Source organism: Corvus moneduloides, chromosome 1 (genome assembly GCF_009650955.1).
Source record: "Corvus moneduloides isolate bCorMon1 chromosome 1, bCorMon1.pri, whole genome shotgun sequence".
NCBI classification, from domain to species: domain Eukaryota; kingdom Metazoa; phylum Chordata; class Aves; order Passeriformes; family Corvidae; genus Corvus; species Corvus moneduloides.
In genome coordinates this window covers 49,126,757-49,145,358 of record NC_045476.1, presented here as the reverse complement: position 1 = coordinate 49,145,358, position 18,602 = coordinate 49,126,757, and the positions used below count along the sequence as shown (strand labels likewise).

The window sequence follows — 18,602 nt, the reverse complement described above, 5'->3', positions numbered from 1 at the left end:
CAGAGGAATATTCTGCCACCTAACTCTGCTTGAACCATAACAAAGCCTGTATGCGAATATTGGCCTTTACAAGCCTACTTCTCTAGGGTTGCAAAAGCATAGGCACCTTTTCTGGCAGCAGATCATCATTTATACTGGGCGGTTAGGTCTGCTTTGATTAAATCAATGCTGTTTTCCCAGTGGGTTCTCGTATTCTGGAGAAGTCTTAAAGGTCAGAAGAGAAGGAACAGCCTACATGTGCAATGCCACTGTTTCAGAGCAGCAAAATCTGTAACGGGAATGGGGGTTAACACTTCCTGGATTCAAGAGATGGATAGGGGAAGTAACCCAAAATCTTGAGAAACGCTGTACATTTTTATTTTTCATTTATAGTTGCTTACTGTTTATCTTGCTTCATTCTAAATTCAGTTTTGTCATTTTTTCAGTAAATAAGGGGGGAAAAATAAGGAACACCAGTCTTCTGTTGAAATCCTGGTGTTTCAAATCAAAGCTGACAGTGACCGTGTGTGAGGGCTGAAGTTTTTGCTGAGGTGCTCTGCTGTTCTGCAGATAGTTTTTCCTCTTGGCTCAGTTCTTTACTGCTTAGACACTGCCTGCATATACAGCAGGTCTCCCTTCTTCAGTAGGTAGAGTCTGAAGGGTTTTAACTTCCTCCATATTGAAGCTCAGTGACTAGTTAATTGCAAGTTAAAAGTGTACAGAAGTTTTCCAATGTGAATCTTGTGGTCTGGAATGATTTGCAAGGTAAGCCATAGCTAACTGGCAGCATATACAATAGCAACTTTTGGTCAGAATTCTTTGGTATAATAGAGGTTCGAAAGAAGTATTTTACTTCGAAGACTACTTTGATTCTGTACGGAGGAGAGGGTCATAGAAGGTTATTTGGAAATGGGGTAATTTGGGGAATCTGGACAAAAGGAAGATCAACAAGAAGCTGATACAGCAGTAGATGAGGGGAAGGAGACTGAGGTCAGTTTATGAGCAGGCTGCCTGAGGTTGTGACTCCTGTGCTACAGCAGTTGAAGGGAAGAGGAGTGCAGTGTCCTGTTTAAAGCATCTTGGCATCATTTCTTTTCTTCCACTTGCAGGACTGATGCATTTAGTGCTCAGCAAAGAAAAGAAAATATGTTGAGAAGTGATTGCAGCTTTAGAGAAGACTGGGACACAGGGAAAGAGGAATTTGGGGAAGACAAAAACTTTGAACATTAAAAGATGGTACAGTGGATCTGAAAGTATGCCCTATCTATCTATCTGTTTGTGGTAAATATTATAGACAGGAAAGCAGGTGGAGAAAAACAACCAAAAAAATGGTTTCCCTCTCCTGTGTTCAGCACATTGCTCATGATCTTCTCTGGAGCAGAAATAACTTCCTCATATGTCCCACTAGTGTTTTTGTAAAAGTAAAGGCATGACCCTCAGCTGGTAGAAATGATTAAAGCTCTTGTTCATTTGTTCCTCTTGTGTCATGCTGGCTGGGGTTAAAGAGCTGCAGGGGAGAATTGGCCCTCCAGTGCTCCTCAGCGAGGAAGGAAGCATCAGACGTAGCAGGAACCTTTCAAATGTGCTTTCTTTGGCAAGGTGTTCATGATACTCACTAGAAGGGTAACCACCAATTATACAGAAAGCACCCCTGGGACCAGGAGCCGGGCTAAGGTGACATAAAACCAAAGGCTGTGTCCAGCCATCAGACCAGAGGCTCCCCATCTCTGAAGCAGTAACACCTGAAAATCAGAGAGGAAAATTATTTAATCCAGACCTTGAATGCCTCCCTGCTACGTACAGAGTGCAATGGCTGTTCAGGAAAAAGTGTATCTTGGCCTACCAAGGTTGTTGTTGCTCTCCTGTCAGTCCACTGAAGGTTTGCAGTGGTGGTACATGGAAGTGTGTGTCAGGGGAGAAGATTTGGCTGAAGAGTAAGGCTTTTATTTCTGATGTCTTTGGTTTGGGCATAGGAAGACAGATTTTGAGAACTTTCTGGTTCAAGATTTCTTGATTTATGCAAATATGTACTAAAAAAAGCATGGTTTTTACCAGAGACACTGTCATTCCTCCCACAGTCGATTTCTGTACCTGGAGATCTTGTGCAGTGCCTTCCTCTCAGGAGGAATATATCTACAGCTTAAAGTGATACGCTTTTCTTTTAGTCTTTGCCAAGTGGTTGGCTTAGCTTTTGGGGTGAATAGTTTATTTAAGAAACTGGAGTAGGGCAGCCTGTGTATTTGCTCCAGAAGTAGCAGGTATTTAAGCACACTTTTGACCTTTGTATTTTAAAGGAATATTTTCCATCCTAGTATGAATATACAGATTTATCAGGATTTTCGCGTTTGGTTTGGTTTTGTTTTTTTCTACAACAAAATTTTGATCATTAGCTGAGGGTATTCAGAAACATTTCATTCTTCAGTCTCTTCCAATTCCCATTAGTGATGCCCAGTTACATTACAGTAACATCTGCAGGCCCTCTCTCTCGCTCTCTTTTGGGATCCCTCTAAATTATTACATAAATGTAGAAATTACAAGGAAGTAAGCTAGATATGACATCTTCTACAACTAATACTCTATATGATTGTCCCCTCAAAATGAGAAATTATGCTTTGCAGTATAGCTGTGTTGATTCGTTGGGCAGATTGATGGGCAGACTGGAACAGAAATGCCCCAGTGCCACATCTTCAGCTGTACTCTTTGTCAGTGTGGATTACAAATGTGGGAAAGCCTAAAATACCTGCCTTGTTCTCCTTTACATGTGTGACTTAGAATGTAAGGTTTTCAGTTTGTCGCTACCAAGATCGCATCTCCCATGCATGAAACATGTATGACTTCTCACAGTGTTACTTAATCTGAAATACTCCTTTTCAGCTAGCAGTTTGGCAGGGACTTTCCCAGACATGTGGTGTATCTTAGATGATTCATTGCTTTTTGCTTCTCCATTTATAGGGTTGCAAAATTCAATAAAACAGCAGTTCAGCTTTTAATCTGACTCAGTAGTTTGTGGAACAGCAGAACAATCAAGAGAGTATTTAGGGCTGTCTTTGTCTTCTGAAATTAATTGCTTGATTTTTATTATGCACTTACAGGAGTTTGTAACTGTCTTGGTGCGAGACCCCAGGATACAGAAAGAAGACTCGTGGCATTCTTACATAGACTATGAGATATTTATTCATGTAAGTATAAAAATATCAGAACAGATTCTTTGGGCTCTTATTGCTGTTTCTGTCCAAGCCAGGATTGTCTTTGGGATATAAATGGAATTTCTGCTTCTGGGATGCTGGGGGCTATTATTCTTTTTCAACAACAGAGTTGCAGTGGAACAGGTAAGGTGGGTTTGCCAATGGCCATGTAGTAGGTCTGGCAGAGCTGGGGTTGAACCTTATGTGTTCACTTGTGCATTCCACAATGTCTTGCAACTGATGATTCTTAGCTTTACTTACCAGCTAGAAGACTGTTACAGTCAGTGATATCTTAACCATTACAGAAGAATGTTCAGGTATTCATGGGAAAACAACTTTCTCTTCAAGTAATTATCTGGTTATTTGCACTTTAAATTCTCCTCAGTTCTTTTTGCCAAGTTATTTGGTTGCTGCAATGTGGTTGTTTTCAGTGTACCTTGACATTCATATTATGCTACTTTAGTGGTCCTTGGATGTGTGAAGTAATTGCATTTGGGTTTATGGTTGTAGTCCACCGTATGTTAATGGGAGTGCACTTGTAATTATGGTGGTTTTGTGCCTTAAATCCATCCTATATATAATTTTGTTTTGTTGATTGTTCTTTGGTGGATGACATATGGAAGGCGTTACCCTAATTCGCCAAATCTAGATCCAGGGATTTTAACTGCAGTGTAAAATAAAGGTATTTGAGAGCAGCAGTTATATGGTTAATGTTTGGCACAAGACTGAAAGCATTTCCTTCCTTTGTGGAAGAGTTAAGCAGTTAGTGTAGGAGAGCAAGCAGTCAAATGATGACTTATTAAATGTCTGTGTGACAAGTATTTCTCTCCTGTGTGGCAATCAGAGTTGTGAAACTTTCAAGTTTGCAATGTGCTTCAAGTACTGGTTCCAAAGAAATTGCATTTTTCATTTCTGGCAAATAGAAATTCTGTAGATTTGGCAGGGTGGGTGCTGTATTACTGTTTCACAGACATCAGTGCCTCTGAATAAAAGTGTATTAAGGCTTTCTCAGCAATTGCTAAGTTGAGGAGATGTTGTTTAGATCAAATGTGTCATAATTCAACTCCAGCCAGCAACTAAGCACCACACAGCTGCTTGCTCACATCCCCCCTGTCCCACCAGCAGGATGGAGGGAAGGGAATTGCAGGGCAGTAAAAGAGAGAAAACTTGTGGGTTGAGATAGGAACAGTTTAATAATCAAAATGTAGTAGTAACATTAATAATAACATTAAACAATAATAATAACAATACTAATAAGAAAAACAGAAAAATAAATAAAACTGTAGAAAGACAAGCCATGCAAATGAAAACATATGCTCAGCACCGAGTAACCAATGCCGTGGCAGTCCCCAGCCAACCTCCACCCTAGTTTATTTCTGAGTATGATGCCATATGGTATGGAGCATCCCTTTGGTCAGCTGGGATCAGCTGTCCTCCCTGTGTCCCCTCCCAACCCCTTGTGCACCCCCAGCCTGCTCACTGGTGGGGTGGGGTGAGGAGCAGAAAAGGCGTTGGCTGTGTGCAAGCACTGCTTGGCAGTAACAAAAACATCCCTGTGTTACCAACAGTGTTTTCAGCACAGATCCAAGACACAGCCCCAGCCACTGTGAAGAAAATTAGCTCTCCCCCAACAAACCCAGCATACAGTGTTACATGATCCAGCACTGGGCATCTCTGAAGCCGTTAAGCATCAACTCAGCTTCCTGCCACCACAGTGCCAGGGCTTTTGGAGACCAATCCCTAGGTCAGTCCTCCCACACAGACTTCTCAGTGGACTCAAAGTATTGTGTCTGCCTGTATTTTAGGGCAGCTGAGTTCCCCTTCTACCCAGCTCTTAGAGCATTTATCTTTTTAAACTGTGTGGTATCCTGGGTGCTCCTCTATTCCAGAAGGCTGTCATCTTTGTGCTCTCTACAGTCTGCATCTTGTGGCTGGCTGGAGTTATGGCTCCTGGCAGGCAGGGAGGGTAGGGTGGGCTGGACTGCAGGCAGTTTTCTAATGGAGTCCTGTCTGGTATGTGGCATTTCATCTAAATGCATGCTCCATGGGAAAATTTGGCAAAAGTATTTAATTTCCACATATTGTTTCTCTTTTGATGAATTGTCATTTTCCTAGTGAACAGATAGTGTTCTGTGGGAAAATTTCCAACTGCTGATACTTGGAGAGCAGTCGCATTGGTTTCTTTGATTTAAGTGGGACTGCGCACAGGAAAAACTCTGTGTAGCTGTTTGCAGGATGGTAACTAGAATAGCTAAAGATGATCCTTTCCCCCTGCAAAGATTGATGTTATCTACTGAAACCTTTTTTTGAGGTCTGTTTTTCCTGTTACTGTAAATTGCACTGTAATCCAAATCTCTTGCTTTTAAAAAGAAAGCAATGAAAAATGTTTCCCTGAGAAGCAGTAGCAGCTGTCACCAGTCCTGCCTGAGGTAAAGCACCATCCTTAACATGAATTGAATTAATGTCAAGCTTTCCATTGGTGTCTCAGGCATCAGTATAACATCTTGGATGTGTTTTTAATACCATGCCTGCGCTTCAGCTTAAGCTGATTTGCAAAATAATTGTGTTTTATTTCCCAACAGACAAACAGTATATGCTTTACAAGGAAAACATCCTGTGTTAGACGACGCTTTCGAGAATTTGTTTGGCTCCGGCAGAGGCTTCAGAGCAATGCAGTGCTTATGTGAGCAAGTTTATATATGGCTATTTAATAATCTGTCAGTCATGGAGGGAAGGATTGTTTCATCTTAATCCGGAGAACTACAGAAATCAGATCTGGAAAGTATCCTGTGTTTCTTACTAGCACAAGTTTATTCTGTACAATGCATTTTATGTGCTTTAGACCCAGAAGAATGTGCTTTGTACTGATAGCCTTTGCTTGGTGAGCCCCCCTCTAATTTGTAAGACTTGGTCTGTATTTTCTTTTGCTATGCAGAGGTAGAAGAAATAACAATCTAGTGTAGGTGCTCGTACCTCCTCTTTGTTCTTCTTTAGTTTGCTTAGGTCTTGCAAGCACCATAAGACACCCAGCCAGACATGGATGCAGGCTTAACAACTGGACCAGAAAAATCAGATTAATTTATTTTCCCTTTTGAGGTGTGTGAGAAGCCCTTCAGTTTCTCACCTCTGTGTTCCCAAATTGATTTCAAGAGCTTCTGGAACATGACCCATGATTTTCACATGCTTGGGGTTGGCATTTGCTTACTGCATTTTTCTCTGCTGTTTCACATTTGGTTTTAACTGTGTATTTTTTTCCTGTTTATAAAGACAGCTACCTGAACTGCCATCTAAAAATCCCTTTTTCAATATGAACAATCCTCATCACGTGGACCATCGCCGTCAGGGTCTGCAAGAATTCCTGGAAAAGTGAGTACAGCCTATCCTAGAGATGTTGGGATTTTTATGAGGTCATCAATTCCTGGTTTAAAATAGCTCATCTCTGGTACTTGAGAGCCACCGTGTGGTCATCTGTACGTGCTACACGTTTAGCTATATTTCTTACTTGCGCTGTCATAATTCATACACGTGACTTCAGCTCTATTGGTTATAAGGAGACTTCAGCTGGGGCTTTTCCATTGTGTTTCATTGCACTGATTATAGATAATACGTTTAGATTTAAATCACGTTGCAATTGCATACTAAGGTTGGGAGATCTTTCACTGTGATGCTATTTCTAGCTTTCAATAATGAGCTAGATGCTCTTGTACAAAGAAGAAAGCCCCCCCCCCCCCCCCCCCCCCCTTTATGTTCATGGAAAATCAGTGTCTTTGTGGGCTAAACTTCTGTGAGCCTGGGAAAATTCTCTAGTGAGATCTCCTAACACAGAGCTTTCCTATAATGCAAATTACTTTGTTTACTAGTCCCACTAACATAAGCAAGCTCTAGCAGCTGTGACCATTTTCAGTGTAGATGCAATCTGTGTAAAATCGTTCATCAGGCTTAGCTAGAGTCTGACCTGCATTACAAGGGAGTACTGTATGAGTTTCAGTACTGCATCCCTGAGTCCCACTGCTGTGACCACTTCACCTTCTGTAGTGGCTGAGCCCCTTTTGGTGTAATTTTCTGCTTTTTTTCTGCCTTTCTTGTAGTGCCCTGGCACTGCTGGTGTGAGAACAGGCTGCTCACAGCTGCTGGGGCAGGAGCTGTGTGTACCTCTGCTGGCTGTTGTTAGCTGCTGCTCGGGGTAAGGGCATGGTGAAACACTGCAAGTAGAGACTATTCATCTTTCCAGTCAATGTATTATAAGCCTCCCCTAAGAGACAACAAATCATTGGTCCTGAGGTATATTTGTTAGGCTTAGCAGCTGAAGGCAGGGACAGCTAACTGCTGCAGGAATAATATTCTGTATGCAGTTATATAGGATCTATGGCCAAAAGGTCAGCCAATAAATATTGGCTGAAGGCATGTGAGACAGGGAAGAGAAAGCAGAAAAGGATTAGAGTATTTTTGCACCTCAGGAAAGAGAAGCAGTGAAATGGAAGAGCTGTGCTCCTAAAAGCATGTCAGTGATAATGAAGAGTGTGGTAGCTTAGGTTTCTGAGTCTGAGCAGTTCTATCTTAGCTGTGCTGCCCCATGGAGTAGTGCATTTCAAAAAAATGCTCTCATTTTAAAATGGCAAAGAGGCCATTCTGGTAGCAAGATATGGTATATCAGCATCAGAAATGTTTACAAACACTGTCTGCACTTCAAAAGGCAAAACAGAAAGGTAGATTATCTTAAAACACATCCTCATGCTCCAGTCTTGTGGATGACTGTAGCTTGTAGACAAGGACAGAATGTGGAGTATTTCACCATGCTGCTGTTAGTCCAGAAGTGGGAAAAGAGGGAACTCAGTTGTAAGGTAATGATTTAAATGTTTGAACTTGAGTGCTAGAAGAGTGTCAGCTTTCTCTCAGCCCTGGGGAGTAGTTGGAGGGAATTTTCAGGGCTTGCGTTGAGATGTATTGGCCTGGCAGCTTATGTGCTGTACCATTGCCCTCTGCTGGCTGGCCCCGGTGTGCTGCTGCTCACAGAAGGCACCTTCCTATTGGCTCAGCGACACTGCCATGATGCTTCCCCCCCATTTTATGACTCTGAGCCAAAGGTTATGATTTTTTTTCTCTGAAATTGAACATGTGGAACTCCCTAACAAGAATGAATGTATAATAAATATATATACACCTGTGTATAATATACAGGTATAATATACATATGTGTGTAAATATACACATGTATTCTGTATATATGTAAGTTTTATATGTACAATATGCATATGTTACATATATATTGTGTATAATATAAGCACTTGAGTTTACTGAAGCTCTGGGTCTGGATGCTACACATTCTGTGGGGTGGCAATGCCAGATGCAGCAGGACCTTTCTGATACATTAGAGAGGAGGCATAACCGAAAACTGCAAAGCTGAGAGCTCCATTCAGCCCAGCAATGACAGCAGTCACTGTGCACAAGCTCACAGTCCTACTGGTGTTTCTTTGTGGCAGTGGGAAGAAATGGGATTCAAGTCTGCATGGACCTGTCTTGGGAGAGGTTTGCAGGTAACATTTTTAAATGCCCACCTGTGATGCAGGAATCCCAGGTGTTATCAGCATCCAAGACATCTCTGAAGAGGGGATTTAGATCTTACAGCATCTTGGTTTGTGCCCTGTGCCTGCTGCTGTATGACCAGATTGCTGTAGTGCCTGCCTGTGCAGGAGCCGCATGCCTGAGAAGCAAGGATTGAGCAGCTGGAGGCTCTCTAGTGCTCAGCTTCTGGCCCTGGGAACACTTCCATATTGCCTATATGTGGATGGCTACAGAGTTCTCTTGTCCTTCCTCACTTCCCACTCCAGGGTGAGTTAGCACAGGGCATAGTGCACACTTAGAGCCTTTGTGAAGCCTCTCCATGCTGAGCACAGTAGAGTAAGAATTCGGCCAACAGCTGGGAAGTTAAGCACTAGACTTTGGTGAAATCTGGGAACAGGTGTCCCATTTTGATTTGGTTTTACTGCACAAATGCAGGGTAAGATCTACTTGTCTTACAGGTTATTATCTCTGAGTGATGAAGAGCTGTAAAGCTCACTTCTTGTCTGGGCATAATTTAATATTTCAAGAGGCCATTTGCATTAACGGAAGTCAGCTCTAGCCCCTTTTCAATTATGAATTACTTTGTAAGAATAAGGAAAATTATGTGTTTTTCCTGCTAAGTATCCTTGTCCTTTGGGGATGCCTGTAAATTTACAGGAAAAGTTTATTCTTAAACTAGAGGTCAAAATTAAAACAGTGTGTTATAATTTTAGCTTTTGGAAGATCCTCTTTGCTTTCATCCCTTTGTAGATGTGTATGTCTAACACTGGGATTTAGATTGCCTTCACAGAAGACCATTTGGGTTTGCTCATGAGAAAACTAATTAACAAAGACATTTTGAATGAAGTTGAGTTCAATTGATGACTTTTTTTTTTTTTATATATTTAATATAGTTGGATCCCAAAAATTTATGTGATTTAGGGAGAAGGATTACTCTTCAATTACTTTTCAGATATGCAGTTTATGATGGAGTGAAAGACATACTAAGAGTTTTGAGAAAGGAAATGCTTGGATCCACCGGGGATAGAGGGCATCCACAGTGTTGCTGCTCCAGAGGGCCATGCATTGGGCTTGCTGGGTGCTGGAGTGAGCAAGCCACCCAAAGTTCATCTGCCTAAGGCAGAGCCATTTTCTGAAGGTGTCTGGTGTTTTGCCCCTTTGTTCCCACCTCCTTGCCTTTCCCACTGCAGTCCCACAAGCAGCAGCTGGTGCAGGGTCAGAGGTCTCTTCTGGAGGTGTCTCCACTGGGTGCTGTCTCGGGGATGTGGAAACTGGGAGACTGGCTCCAAAAGGGATGGATGCCAGCTTGCCCCTGCCAGGGGCTCAGGCAGGAGCATCAGCAGTTGTAGGGCAGGTGGAACCACCTTGGGCAAGTGGCCAAGGAGTGGCAGGTTGGCTCTCTCCAGTGGAGCCTTGCTGGTATTTCCTATCTGGTGAGGGAATAATGTGCAGCAGGCACGTGTCGCTTAATCATCTCCTAACCGCACGCATTATCACATACCCAACAGTTGCTTCACAGTTGCTTGATATCAGTAACATTTCCTCCCTTATAAAAAGTGAAGGAGGAAACACAGTCAGCTTTTTTAAAGAGGAAACTGGGGCTTTGTTTGGTGTGGGCTGGGGCTGAGGGACTGGATGCTCAATAGAGGGCACCACAGCACAGGCTGTCATCCCCCGCCTCTCAGCTCCTTGGGTTTTTCCCTTGCTCTCGTGATCTGATGTAAACGGGCAGAGTAAATTTGTCGAAAACAAAATCGGAGTGTTAACCTTCCACACACATTCAAGTGTGCATCTGTCATTGTATTAGGTTACAGTAGATACAGGAAATCTTTAGTTAGGATTAAGTTGTACTGCTCAGCCATATGTTGTTTTCCTCCAGCAGAACAGTGTATAATATACCTAATAAAATCATGTTGAAGAAAACCAGATTTTGGACTTTGTCCAAATAAGAAAAAACACGTTTTGTCTTTTGTAAATATTTTTGCCATAACACAGGAAAAGAGAAATATTCCTCATATAGTATCCAGCATTTCCTCAAAAATGACATTATTTCTTCTGGTTGTGAAGTGATGATTTTCAGCCTTGCTTATTTAAAGGTCTAGAGATCACAAGCATTTACTGAAAGCTTACAAACAAGGATTCACGTGGCTGTGAATAAAAAATTATTATCTCTAATTCTAATGTAGAGCCTTATCCTGCAGCCCCCTTAATCACATAAGTAGTCATTGTGCATGTGAGCAATCTGGCCAAGAGGAGTGAGATCTCTGACAAGTAATGACTACTGATGGGATCAAGACTTGCAGGGTTTAGCCTTTCCTTCTTCTTCCAGGCGTGCATAGAAGGTCTGTTGTTCTCTTAAATGTGCTCAGTCAGTTTATAGGAATTATTACCGTGAGCCGTGACTCTTCCATTAGCGCAGTGGCAGCGAGTGCTGATTTACATCACTGTAACCACAGCCCTGCCTGGCACTGGCTGCAGTGAAAGTGTTGAAGAAGCACTGGGAGTGCTGCCGGTTGTGTCGAGACTGCGCACGCGTCCAGTCTCTGCGAAGACATCAGAGTAGTAATGTTGTGACACTCCTCCCTTCCTCTTGCCTTTTTCATTTGTAAGCGGTGGTTCGTAATTTTTATTTTTAAGTCCTTGAAGCCAGGTCTACTTTTTAAATGTACAACCCTTCACACAGTGAGACCCCAGGACAGTGAAAGCCCCAGAGAGCAACTGCTATACCAGCACTTAATACTACTAGTACCATCTGGTGACAAATGTATGGGTATTCCCTTGAAGAAAGAGTATTTTGAACAGGAAAGCATAACACCTATGGGTAGTGCAGAATTTATTTTTCAGTTTGATTGCTTGAAGCATGCAATTAAAAAGCAGTCTAACCTGTTGGTTTAGAGGGGGCAGGAAAAGCAGGAGTTATTTTTTAATTAAGAGAAAACAAATTCTTCAAGGGTACGGCCAGGTAAAAGGTGTTTGTATATTTGATTTCAAAATGGTTTTAAATGACTTGCAAAATGCACTGAGTGTTTGGTCTCAATGTGAACACATAGTGAACACACACACACAATATATGAGTATATGAGTGTGGGTATGATTAGCTTTATGAACATCTTTCCATTTCTGCACCTTGGTTTCTCTTCACTCCCTTCACCTCCAGATGGCACTACGAAGCAGAAAAGAAAATTACTGTGAAATAATGAGTCCAATGTAAAGTAAAATTGGAAATTGAATTATAGCTGCAGAAAAAGGACAGTAGCCTTGAGGTCCTGATCAGTCTGTACTCTTATCACTTTTGTTTGCTGTTCCATGTGTTAGGTTACTGCCGAGTTAATAACAGTGCTTTAGCAGTTCAAGGCTTAGCAGAATTGTACTGGACATGAAATAAAGCTAAAATGAATTTGTGTCCAATATCATTGACATTAGTGCTCATTACTTCTCTGGTGTAATGCCTCAAACCATCTAAAATCAATTTTAAAGATTACCCGTTATTTTATAAAGAAAATAAAATACATTTCAAACAGCAACAGAGCTGTAAGTGTAGTGTAATCTCATGAACAGTTAGTTACTCGTGTTTTCACTGGTTGGCAGGAAACTTTTGAAGGTGCAGCAAGAGGAAAATTTGTGAAACTAAATGCCATTCACAGAATTTAATGACTTGGCTTTTTGCTGTGTTACTTGGCATTAGACACGCAAATATTAGAATTGCAGGAATGTGCATCCCCTCATTGTGCCTGGAAAAACTGGAAAAAACTGTAACTGTAGTTACTCTACAGGAAACTCCAGCACATTATTTTTCTTTTTGTTTTTCTTTTCTTTTTTTTTTTTTTTTTCTTTTTAAGAGAAGTAGGAGGAGAATATTTACTCCCCAACTGCATAAACTATAAAAGCGGATTTATTGTCTGGAATGATACTTCTACTTTTTGTTGCAATGTTTGTCTTTGTTTGGAATGTGGGTGTATCAAGAGTCAAGGCTGAAATCCTCTTTTAGTGGCTGCTGAATGATGGCTTTTCGAACTGTAATCATGAAGCTGTTGCTGTCAAGGTGTGTGGACCTGTAAATTCTGTTTTGAATCATTTTTACACAGTCTTTGCTGGCCTTTAGACTACAAAGAACTTTTCCTGTCTATTAATACATTACACCATTGATTTTACAGATGTCTATTTGCTATTAAAACTGCAAGAATTTGGACTGCATTAAAAAGGCTTTCTTTAGGTATGAAAGTGTGCTTATTTCGAACTTCAGCAGAATCTGGTCTTTCTGAGACTCAATTTCACCTGCACCTGGTAGATCATTAGGGTTGTTGGAGACATTTCCTCATTGGAAGGTGTCGGAGTTGGAGTTTAGTGGTTGAGACTGTGTGTGTGTTCACCTAGGCAAGTGAAATGGGCACGCACACAAGTATCTCGTGGTTTCATGTGGAGATCTCTTACTACTTGTTTTAATTTGTCAGATTTTTATAGGCTTGAATGAAGCCAGAAATCCTTTTGTGTGTTTATTAAATGTTATTGTAATGTTGGCTGCTTTAGAGAACAGTTTTCAGAACGTATTTGTGTTTAAAACATTACAGTCCAAACACACCATTAATCTTATTCAAGAGAAGGAACTAATCAGTTACACTTTTCATTTTAGTCAGAGTACCTTTAAAATGCAGTATTTCTTTCTGCTCTTACTAGTTCTTACATTAATGTCATCTCTTGTTTCCTGTTGCACATCAATGACTTTTTTTTGGTAAAAACTATAACCTAAATGGGTATAAATAGGTAAATATTGACTCTGAGTAGCGTTAAAGATATTTAAATAATTTTCTGTGGAGCATTCTTTGGCATGGTCATAGCTTCTGATGTCTTTATTACATGAGTAAAAAGACACACACAAATTTAAAAAGTTTCTTGTTAATCATTCTAGGATTTGCATAGTAAAGAATTTCTTCTTTAAAGAAATGTTGAAGAAAAGTTGCATATCTTTTCTTTAAATATAGTGATGATGATCCTCAATTCTCAGGCCTTGAAAAAGTCTCTCTACAACTTTCTGTGTTACTGGAATGTATTGTATTTTGTTTACTGTCGTGGGTTTTAAGTAAATACTCTGTGCTAAATTTATTTGGAGACTTAATTTAAAATCTATATAAACCAAATTTTAAAAGTGGTTTTTGAAAATAATAGCAGGAATTAAATAAAATTTAAGAGTCTCTGAAAACTATCTGCATGTAAATTAAAATCAGTGTTTGGTATTAACATTTTCATTCTAGCTCAAATATGTGCATATTTTTAACAGTGTAAATAATTTTGGGTAGTGTTGGCTCAGTTGTTAACAGGTATTCCAAAGTCCTGATGTTGCATGTGCATGAAGTCTGTTCTGCCTACTCACTGTCCCTCTACACACTTCTTTATTCCACCAAACAAATCGGTGACTTGTAATTTTTATAAAAGTTTGGCTATTAAAAAAAAAGACCAAATTTTGTAAGAGTATATGCCTCCAACTGCCTAAAAATCATTAATTGATCCATGTGGTAATAGCAGATGGTTAAATGGAAGAAATGTCCTTGAAGTTATTCTAATAGCAGATGTGCCTAACTATTAGCTTCATGTTTTTACTCACCTAAAATTCCAAATAATGTAATAAGAAAGTAACACGCACCTAATCATTTTAATATGTTCATTGCCTTCTGTTACTGATTTAGGATTCATCTGAAAACTTTAAAAGCAGGACATCGTTTAGAATTTGTTCTGGGAAAACACTTTAGAATGTGTGTGTGTGTGTGTGTGTGCAGGTTATATATAAGCATTTGCCTTTTTTTTCTTTTTCCAGGATCCTACAAGATGCGTTACTGCTTTCAGATAGTAGGCTTCACCTCTTCTTACAGACTCAGCTAAGCCCAGAAGATATGGAGGCCTGTGTGTCTGGACAGACCAAATACTCTGTTGCTGATGCGATTCACAGTTTCGCCTCTCTGAACAGACGTTTTCCTATAGAAGATGAAGAGAGAAAAAAAGGAAAAAACGATGCAGACTCTGATTCAGAGAGGTGATTTCCGTATATCCTTACTTTCTGAGATTATATATCCATACATACACACGCACATGCTTCACTTTTTTGTTGATGTAATACTAAGATAATGAAAAAATTAATTGACTGAGATTTTATTGAGCTGTGACAGCTCATCATAGAAGTCTTCACACACACCTCCACACTGAATTAATGAATGCAGTAGAAATTCAATTATCTGCATTCTGATTATGTGAATTTCATTTAGTCAGACTTGAATTATTCGCGTTTAAATTATCTTGCTAAAAAAATATCCAACTGCACTCCAAATGGCTAATTAAAAGTCCAAATTTCCTGTCTCTCTTTGTGACTGGAGATAATTAAAGTTCTTCTCTGTTACTCAGGCTTTGAGTGTGTTGTGAAAACCAATTTCCTCCTTTTATTTTTTTTTTTTTCTCCCCCCCTCTCCCCTTTTCTGCAGTTCATCCTCCGGGCTCAGACCTAGTGATGACAGCATTTCATGCGGATGTAAAGCAAGCCCAGCTTCTGAAGAATCATGAAAAATCCTTCCTGTATTGCTATCTTAAGGACAGTACAGAGCAGTTTCTGCTTTGTTTACTGGTTACGTGTACCTCACAAACAGGGCTGTCTGGTAATGTGTACCTAAAAGACCCATCATTAATGCAACCATATGTCCTTACAAAATATTGAAAACAGACCTCAATACTATCTTTTTGGTGATTTTTTTTTTTTTTTTAATGTATCTTGATGCAGGTCTACATGCTACCTATTTATGTGTTTGTGACTATTAAAATCTTAGTATTGGGTAAGTCATGCTCTTCGGACATACGTGGCAGTTAAAATATTTCCGTCAGTGGGTGCACGTCTCGGATTTGAAAAATAAAGCTAACTTAATTCCTCATCTTAAAAGTTGGTATATCATATCAAACATATTCAAAGCATCTTTTAGTAATTTGCATCAGAGAAGTTTCATCTTTAGCAGTCATTTGACATTGGTGATGAAATTACACACCCCACCAAGGTACTCACTTTTAAAGTAGCTCAGCAACATCAGCAAAACAGCATTCGTACAAACTGTATGCTGCTGACAATTTGAGATATAAATACATCTTCCTCTGGTCCTTCTGTAATGTTTATGGAAAGACTGGTTTTATCATGCCTAAGTACTGAAGGCAAAAATTCTTGAGCATGGTTGCTTAGAAGTTTAGAAATATAAATAAAAATTACATAATTTCTAGGCTTGCTGGAGATTCTCAGCTCGCAGGGAATTATGGATACTCATTCCCAGTGCAAATCCTGGATGAGGTCCATCGAAACTAATGGCTGAATTTTGCATTGAGCTCGCTAGGGCCAGGATTTCACCAAACATCTTTAACTTTAGGCATCTATATTTGAAGATGCTGGTAGAGGTGTTTTAGTTCAGCAGCTGAAATGGGGAGTATCTCCCTCTCTGAGATTATGATAATCACACAGCTCTAACACCCTGCATGGATGTGGCCCTCTCCACTCTCTGTGAGTAACAGGAGCTGCTGATATCTTTGTGGCTGTAGTTAACACGTTGGAATATTGACTTTTTCACAAACAAAAGGCAGGCTTGAACACAACTTCTTAACCGCCAACACTTATTTTGATTAAACGTCAGTTTTGCTCTTTATTGCTCACAGCAGCTGCGTAGTGTCTTGTCCCAGATTCTGTCAAAGGAATATGTTTCACTGTGGTGTTGTATTTGTATTTGACATTTAACTGCTATTAAAAAGAGCTAGGGGGTCTGATCACCCTAGCAAAGCTCTCATTAACTTCAGTGCAGTAGTTACCGGCCTAGAAATGGATATACATACATGCCTTTTTTATTTTTTTTTCCTTTTTTAAGAATTCTGTGGTTACTTTCAAAGAAGGAGCATTTAAAACCTGTGAATTACAGAAACAATAGATTATTAAATAGCTAGTAAGGGGTAGCATAAACATGTGTGGGCATGCTTTTTTAAAGCATCCAGCTGGGAATGTGTAATTTTAGAAACAGGTTTTATTAGCCTGAGAATAACATCTCTTAGGTAACTACTTTAAGCCACTGTATTTTGTTGACGGTAGCACTTTGTAAGATAAATATCCATGTTTCTTTTTGCTCAGTCTTACTGCATTGCACAAATGTATCTATTCACCATCTCAGCTTGTGTGTGAGTTAGCAGCAACGCTATTTTTAATGTAAAAGTGATAACTTTTAATTAAAGCAACAAGTTATCACTAAAAGCAGCTTAAAAAATAGCTGTTATTGCCAGGGAGAGATTTGGATTACTTGATTTTTTTTCCTATTTTTTTTTAAGATGGCACATTACAAAAAAATTTGTTTAGCAAATTTATTTAAAAGATGGGAAAGATATAAAACCAAAAACTGGAATAATGTTGAGAAGGGTATTAATGTTTTTATTTAACACAATGTAGGTTTTTCTTTTGCTTTAAAAGACTGAGCTAAACTCTTGAAGCACTTTACAGTTCTGGCTTACTAACACATCCTCAGTACCTGACAAAAATTATAGAAACACAAGGTTTGGAGAGCGTTCGTTGCTGATTTTACTCTTTAATTCTAGGAGCTTATCAGTATACCAGCGAGTGTTTTCCAAATGAAGATGTTTCTGAAATAAATATCTGTTTTCTAATAGCTCTATTGTTGTTCTCTTACTTTCTTCGGCATCCTGTTAAAAAAAAATGTAAGACTACTGTATCTTTCTTCTCAGCTTTGTCAGAAATTTGTTCAAATATTTATCTTTTGAATGTTGTTTGTGTAGCTAGTGTTACTGGAATTTTTCTTAGTAATGGGGGAGGGAAAGTACTCCATGCTCTCTAGTATGTCTCCTTCCTGTATCAGCTGTATATAACCACATATGAAGGCTTTAAGGCATTTTGTTTCATTGGAACATTAAATGTAACTGTTACAAGTGTAAATGCTAAAAAAAATTAATTTTAATGTCTTTTGTTACTTTAATGATTTGGTAATTTTTCAACACGACATACAATTTGATCAGTTGACCGCTGCTATTTTGATTCTCATTTTTTAGTTTTGAATAATGCTGACATTTCCTGCTAGCTTCTTTTTAAAAACAGTATAATACCTAATTTATAAATTAGAAGCAGTAATCAGATTACATTATATCTAATTGCAATAATTCTGCGTTCAAAAGCTTTTCTTCATCTTTTGCTTATAACTTTATATCCTCATTTTTATGATGATTTCTTAAAAGCTTTTAAGTAATTAAATAAAACAAGTTACTACTTTCTAGCTCGTGTTTAAACCTGACAGTAAGGTTTCCTTTATTTCAATATCAATATCCTAATCACTTCATGACTTATCATGTGTAATTTACTCTTCAGTTATTTTTGTAATATGTGTCTATATATATATAAATATATGTATACATATATGTAGTGTATATATATGTGTAGATATATATACACAATGTGTATACATACACAATCTGTTGTGTTTGGGTTTTCACTTCTTTAAATTTTCTTCAAAGAACATAGCAAAGGAACTCCAGAAAGATGGTGTATTTGGAATGAAAATTGGTGTTTACATCACAGTGTATTTCTATAAGCACTGAGGAAAATTTATACTCTAAATCCCACACTGTAGAACAGTACAAACTTCAGTGTCCATGTCTTTTTTTGACAGGTGACATACTGAATTTGTTTTCCAGATGAATATTTAAATTTTATGTAATTACTATGAACTATTAAAACAAAAAGTGTTTGTGACTTGCTTTGTTATACACGGTATGGGTAGGAAGAAGAAACCTTGCATGGCCCTGTGTTGTTTCCTGTAATTGCAGGACTAGGCGCAGGGCTAAGGATCGGAGGCTTTACCTTTCTTCCCT

The 18,602-nt window shown here is 39.2% G+C and overlaps 1 protein-coding gene across 1 annotated transcript in view; it reads left to right on the top strand.

Annotated features, from left to right (window-relative positions):
• Window positions 1-18,360, top strand: part of SNX10 (sorting nexin 10) — a 36,009-nt gene extending 17,649 nt beyond the window's left edge. The window contains exons 3-7 of the mRNA XM_032109275.1: window positions 3,072-3,158; window positions 5,747-5,847; window positions 6,432-6,530; window positions 14,536-14,751; window positions 15,194-18,360. Of these exons, the coding sequence (XP_031965166.1) occupies window positions 3,072-3,158; window positions 5,747-5,847; window positions 6,432-6,530; window positions 14,536-14,751; window positions 15,194-15,272 (582 nt within the window). The 3' untranslated portion in view covers window positions 15,273-18,360. The remainder of the gene's footprint in view (window positions 1-3,071; window positions 3,159-5,746; window positions 5,848-6,431; window positions 6,531-14,535; window positions 14,752-15,193) is intronic.
• Window positions 18,361-18,602: the final 242 nt, after the last annotated feature.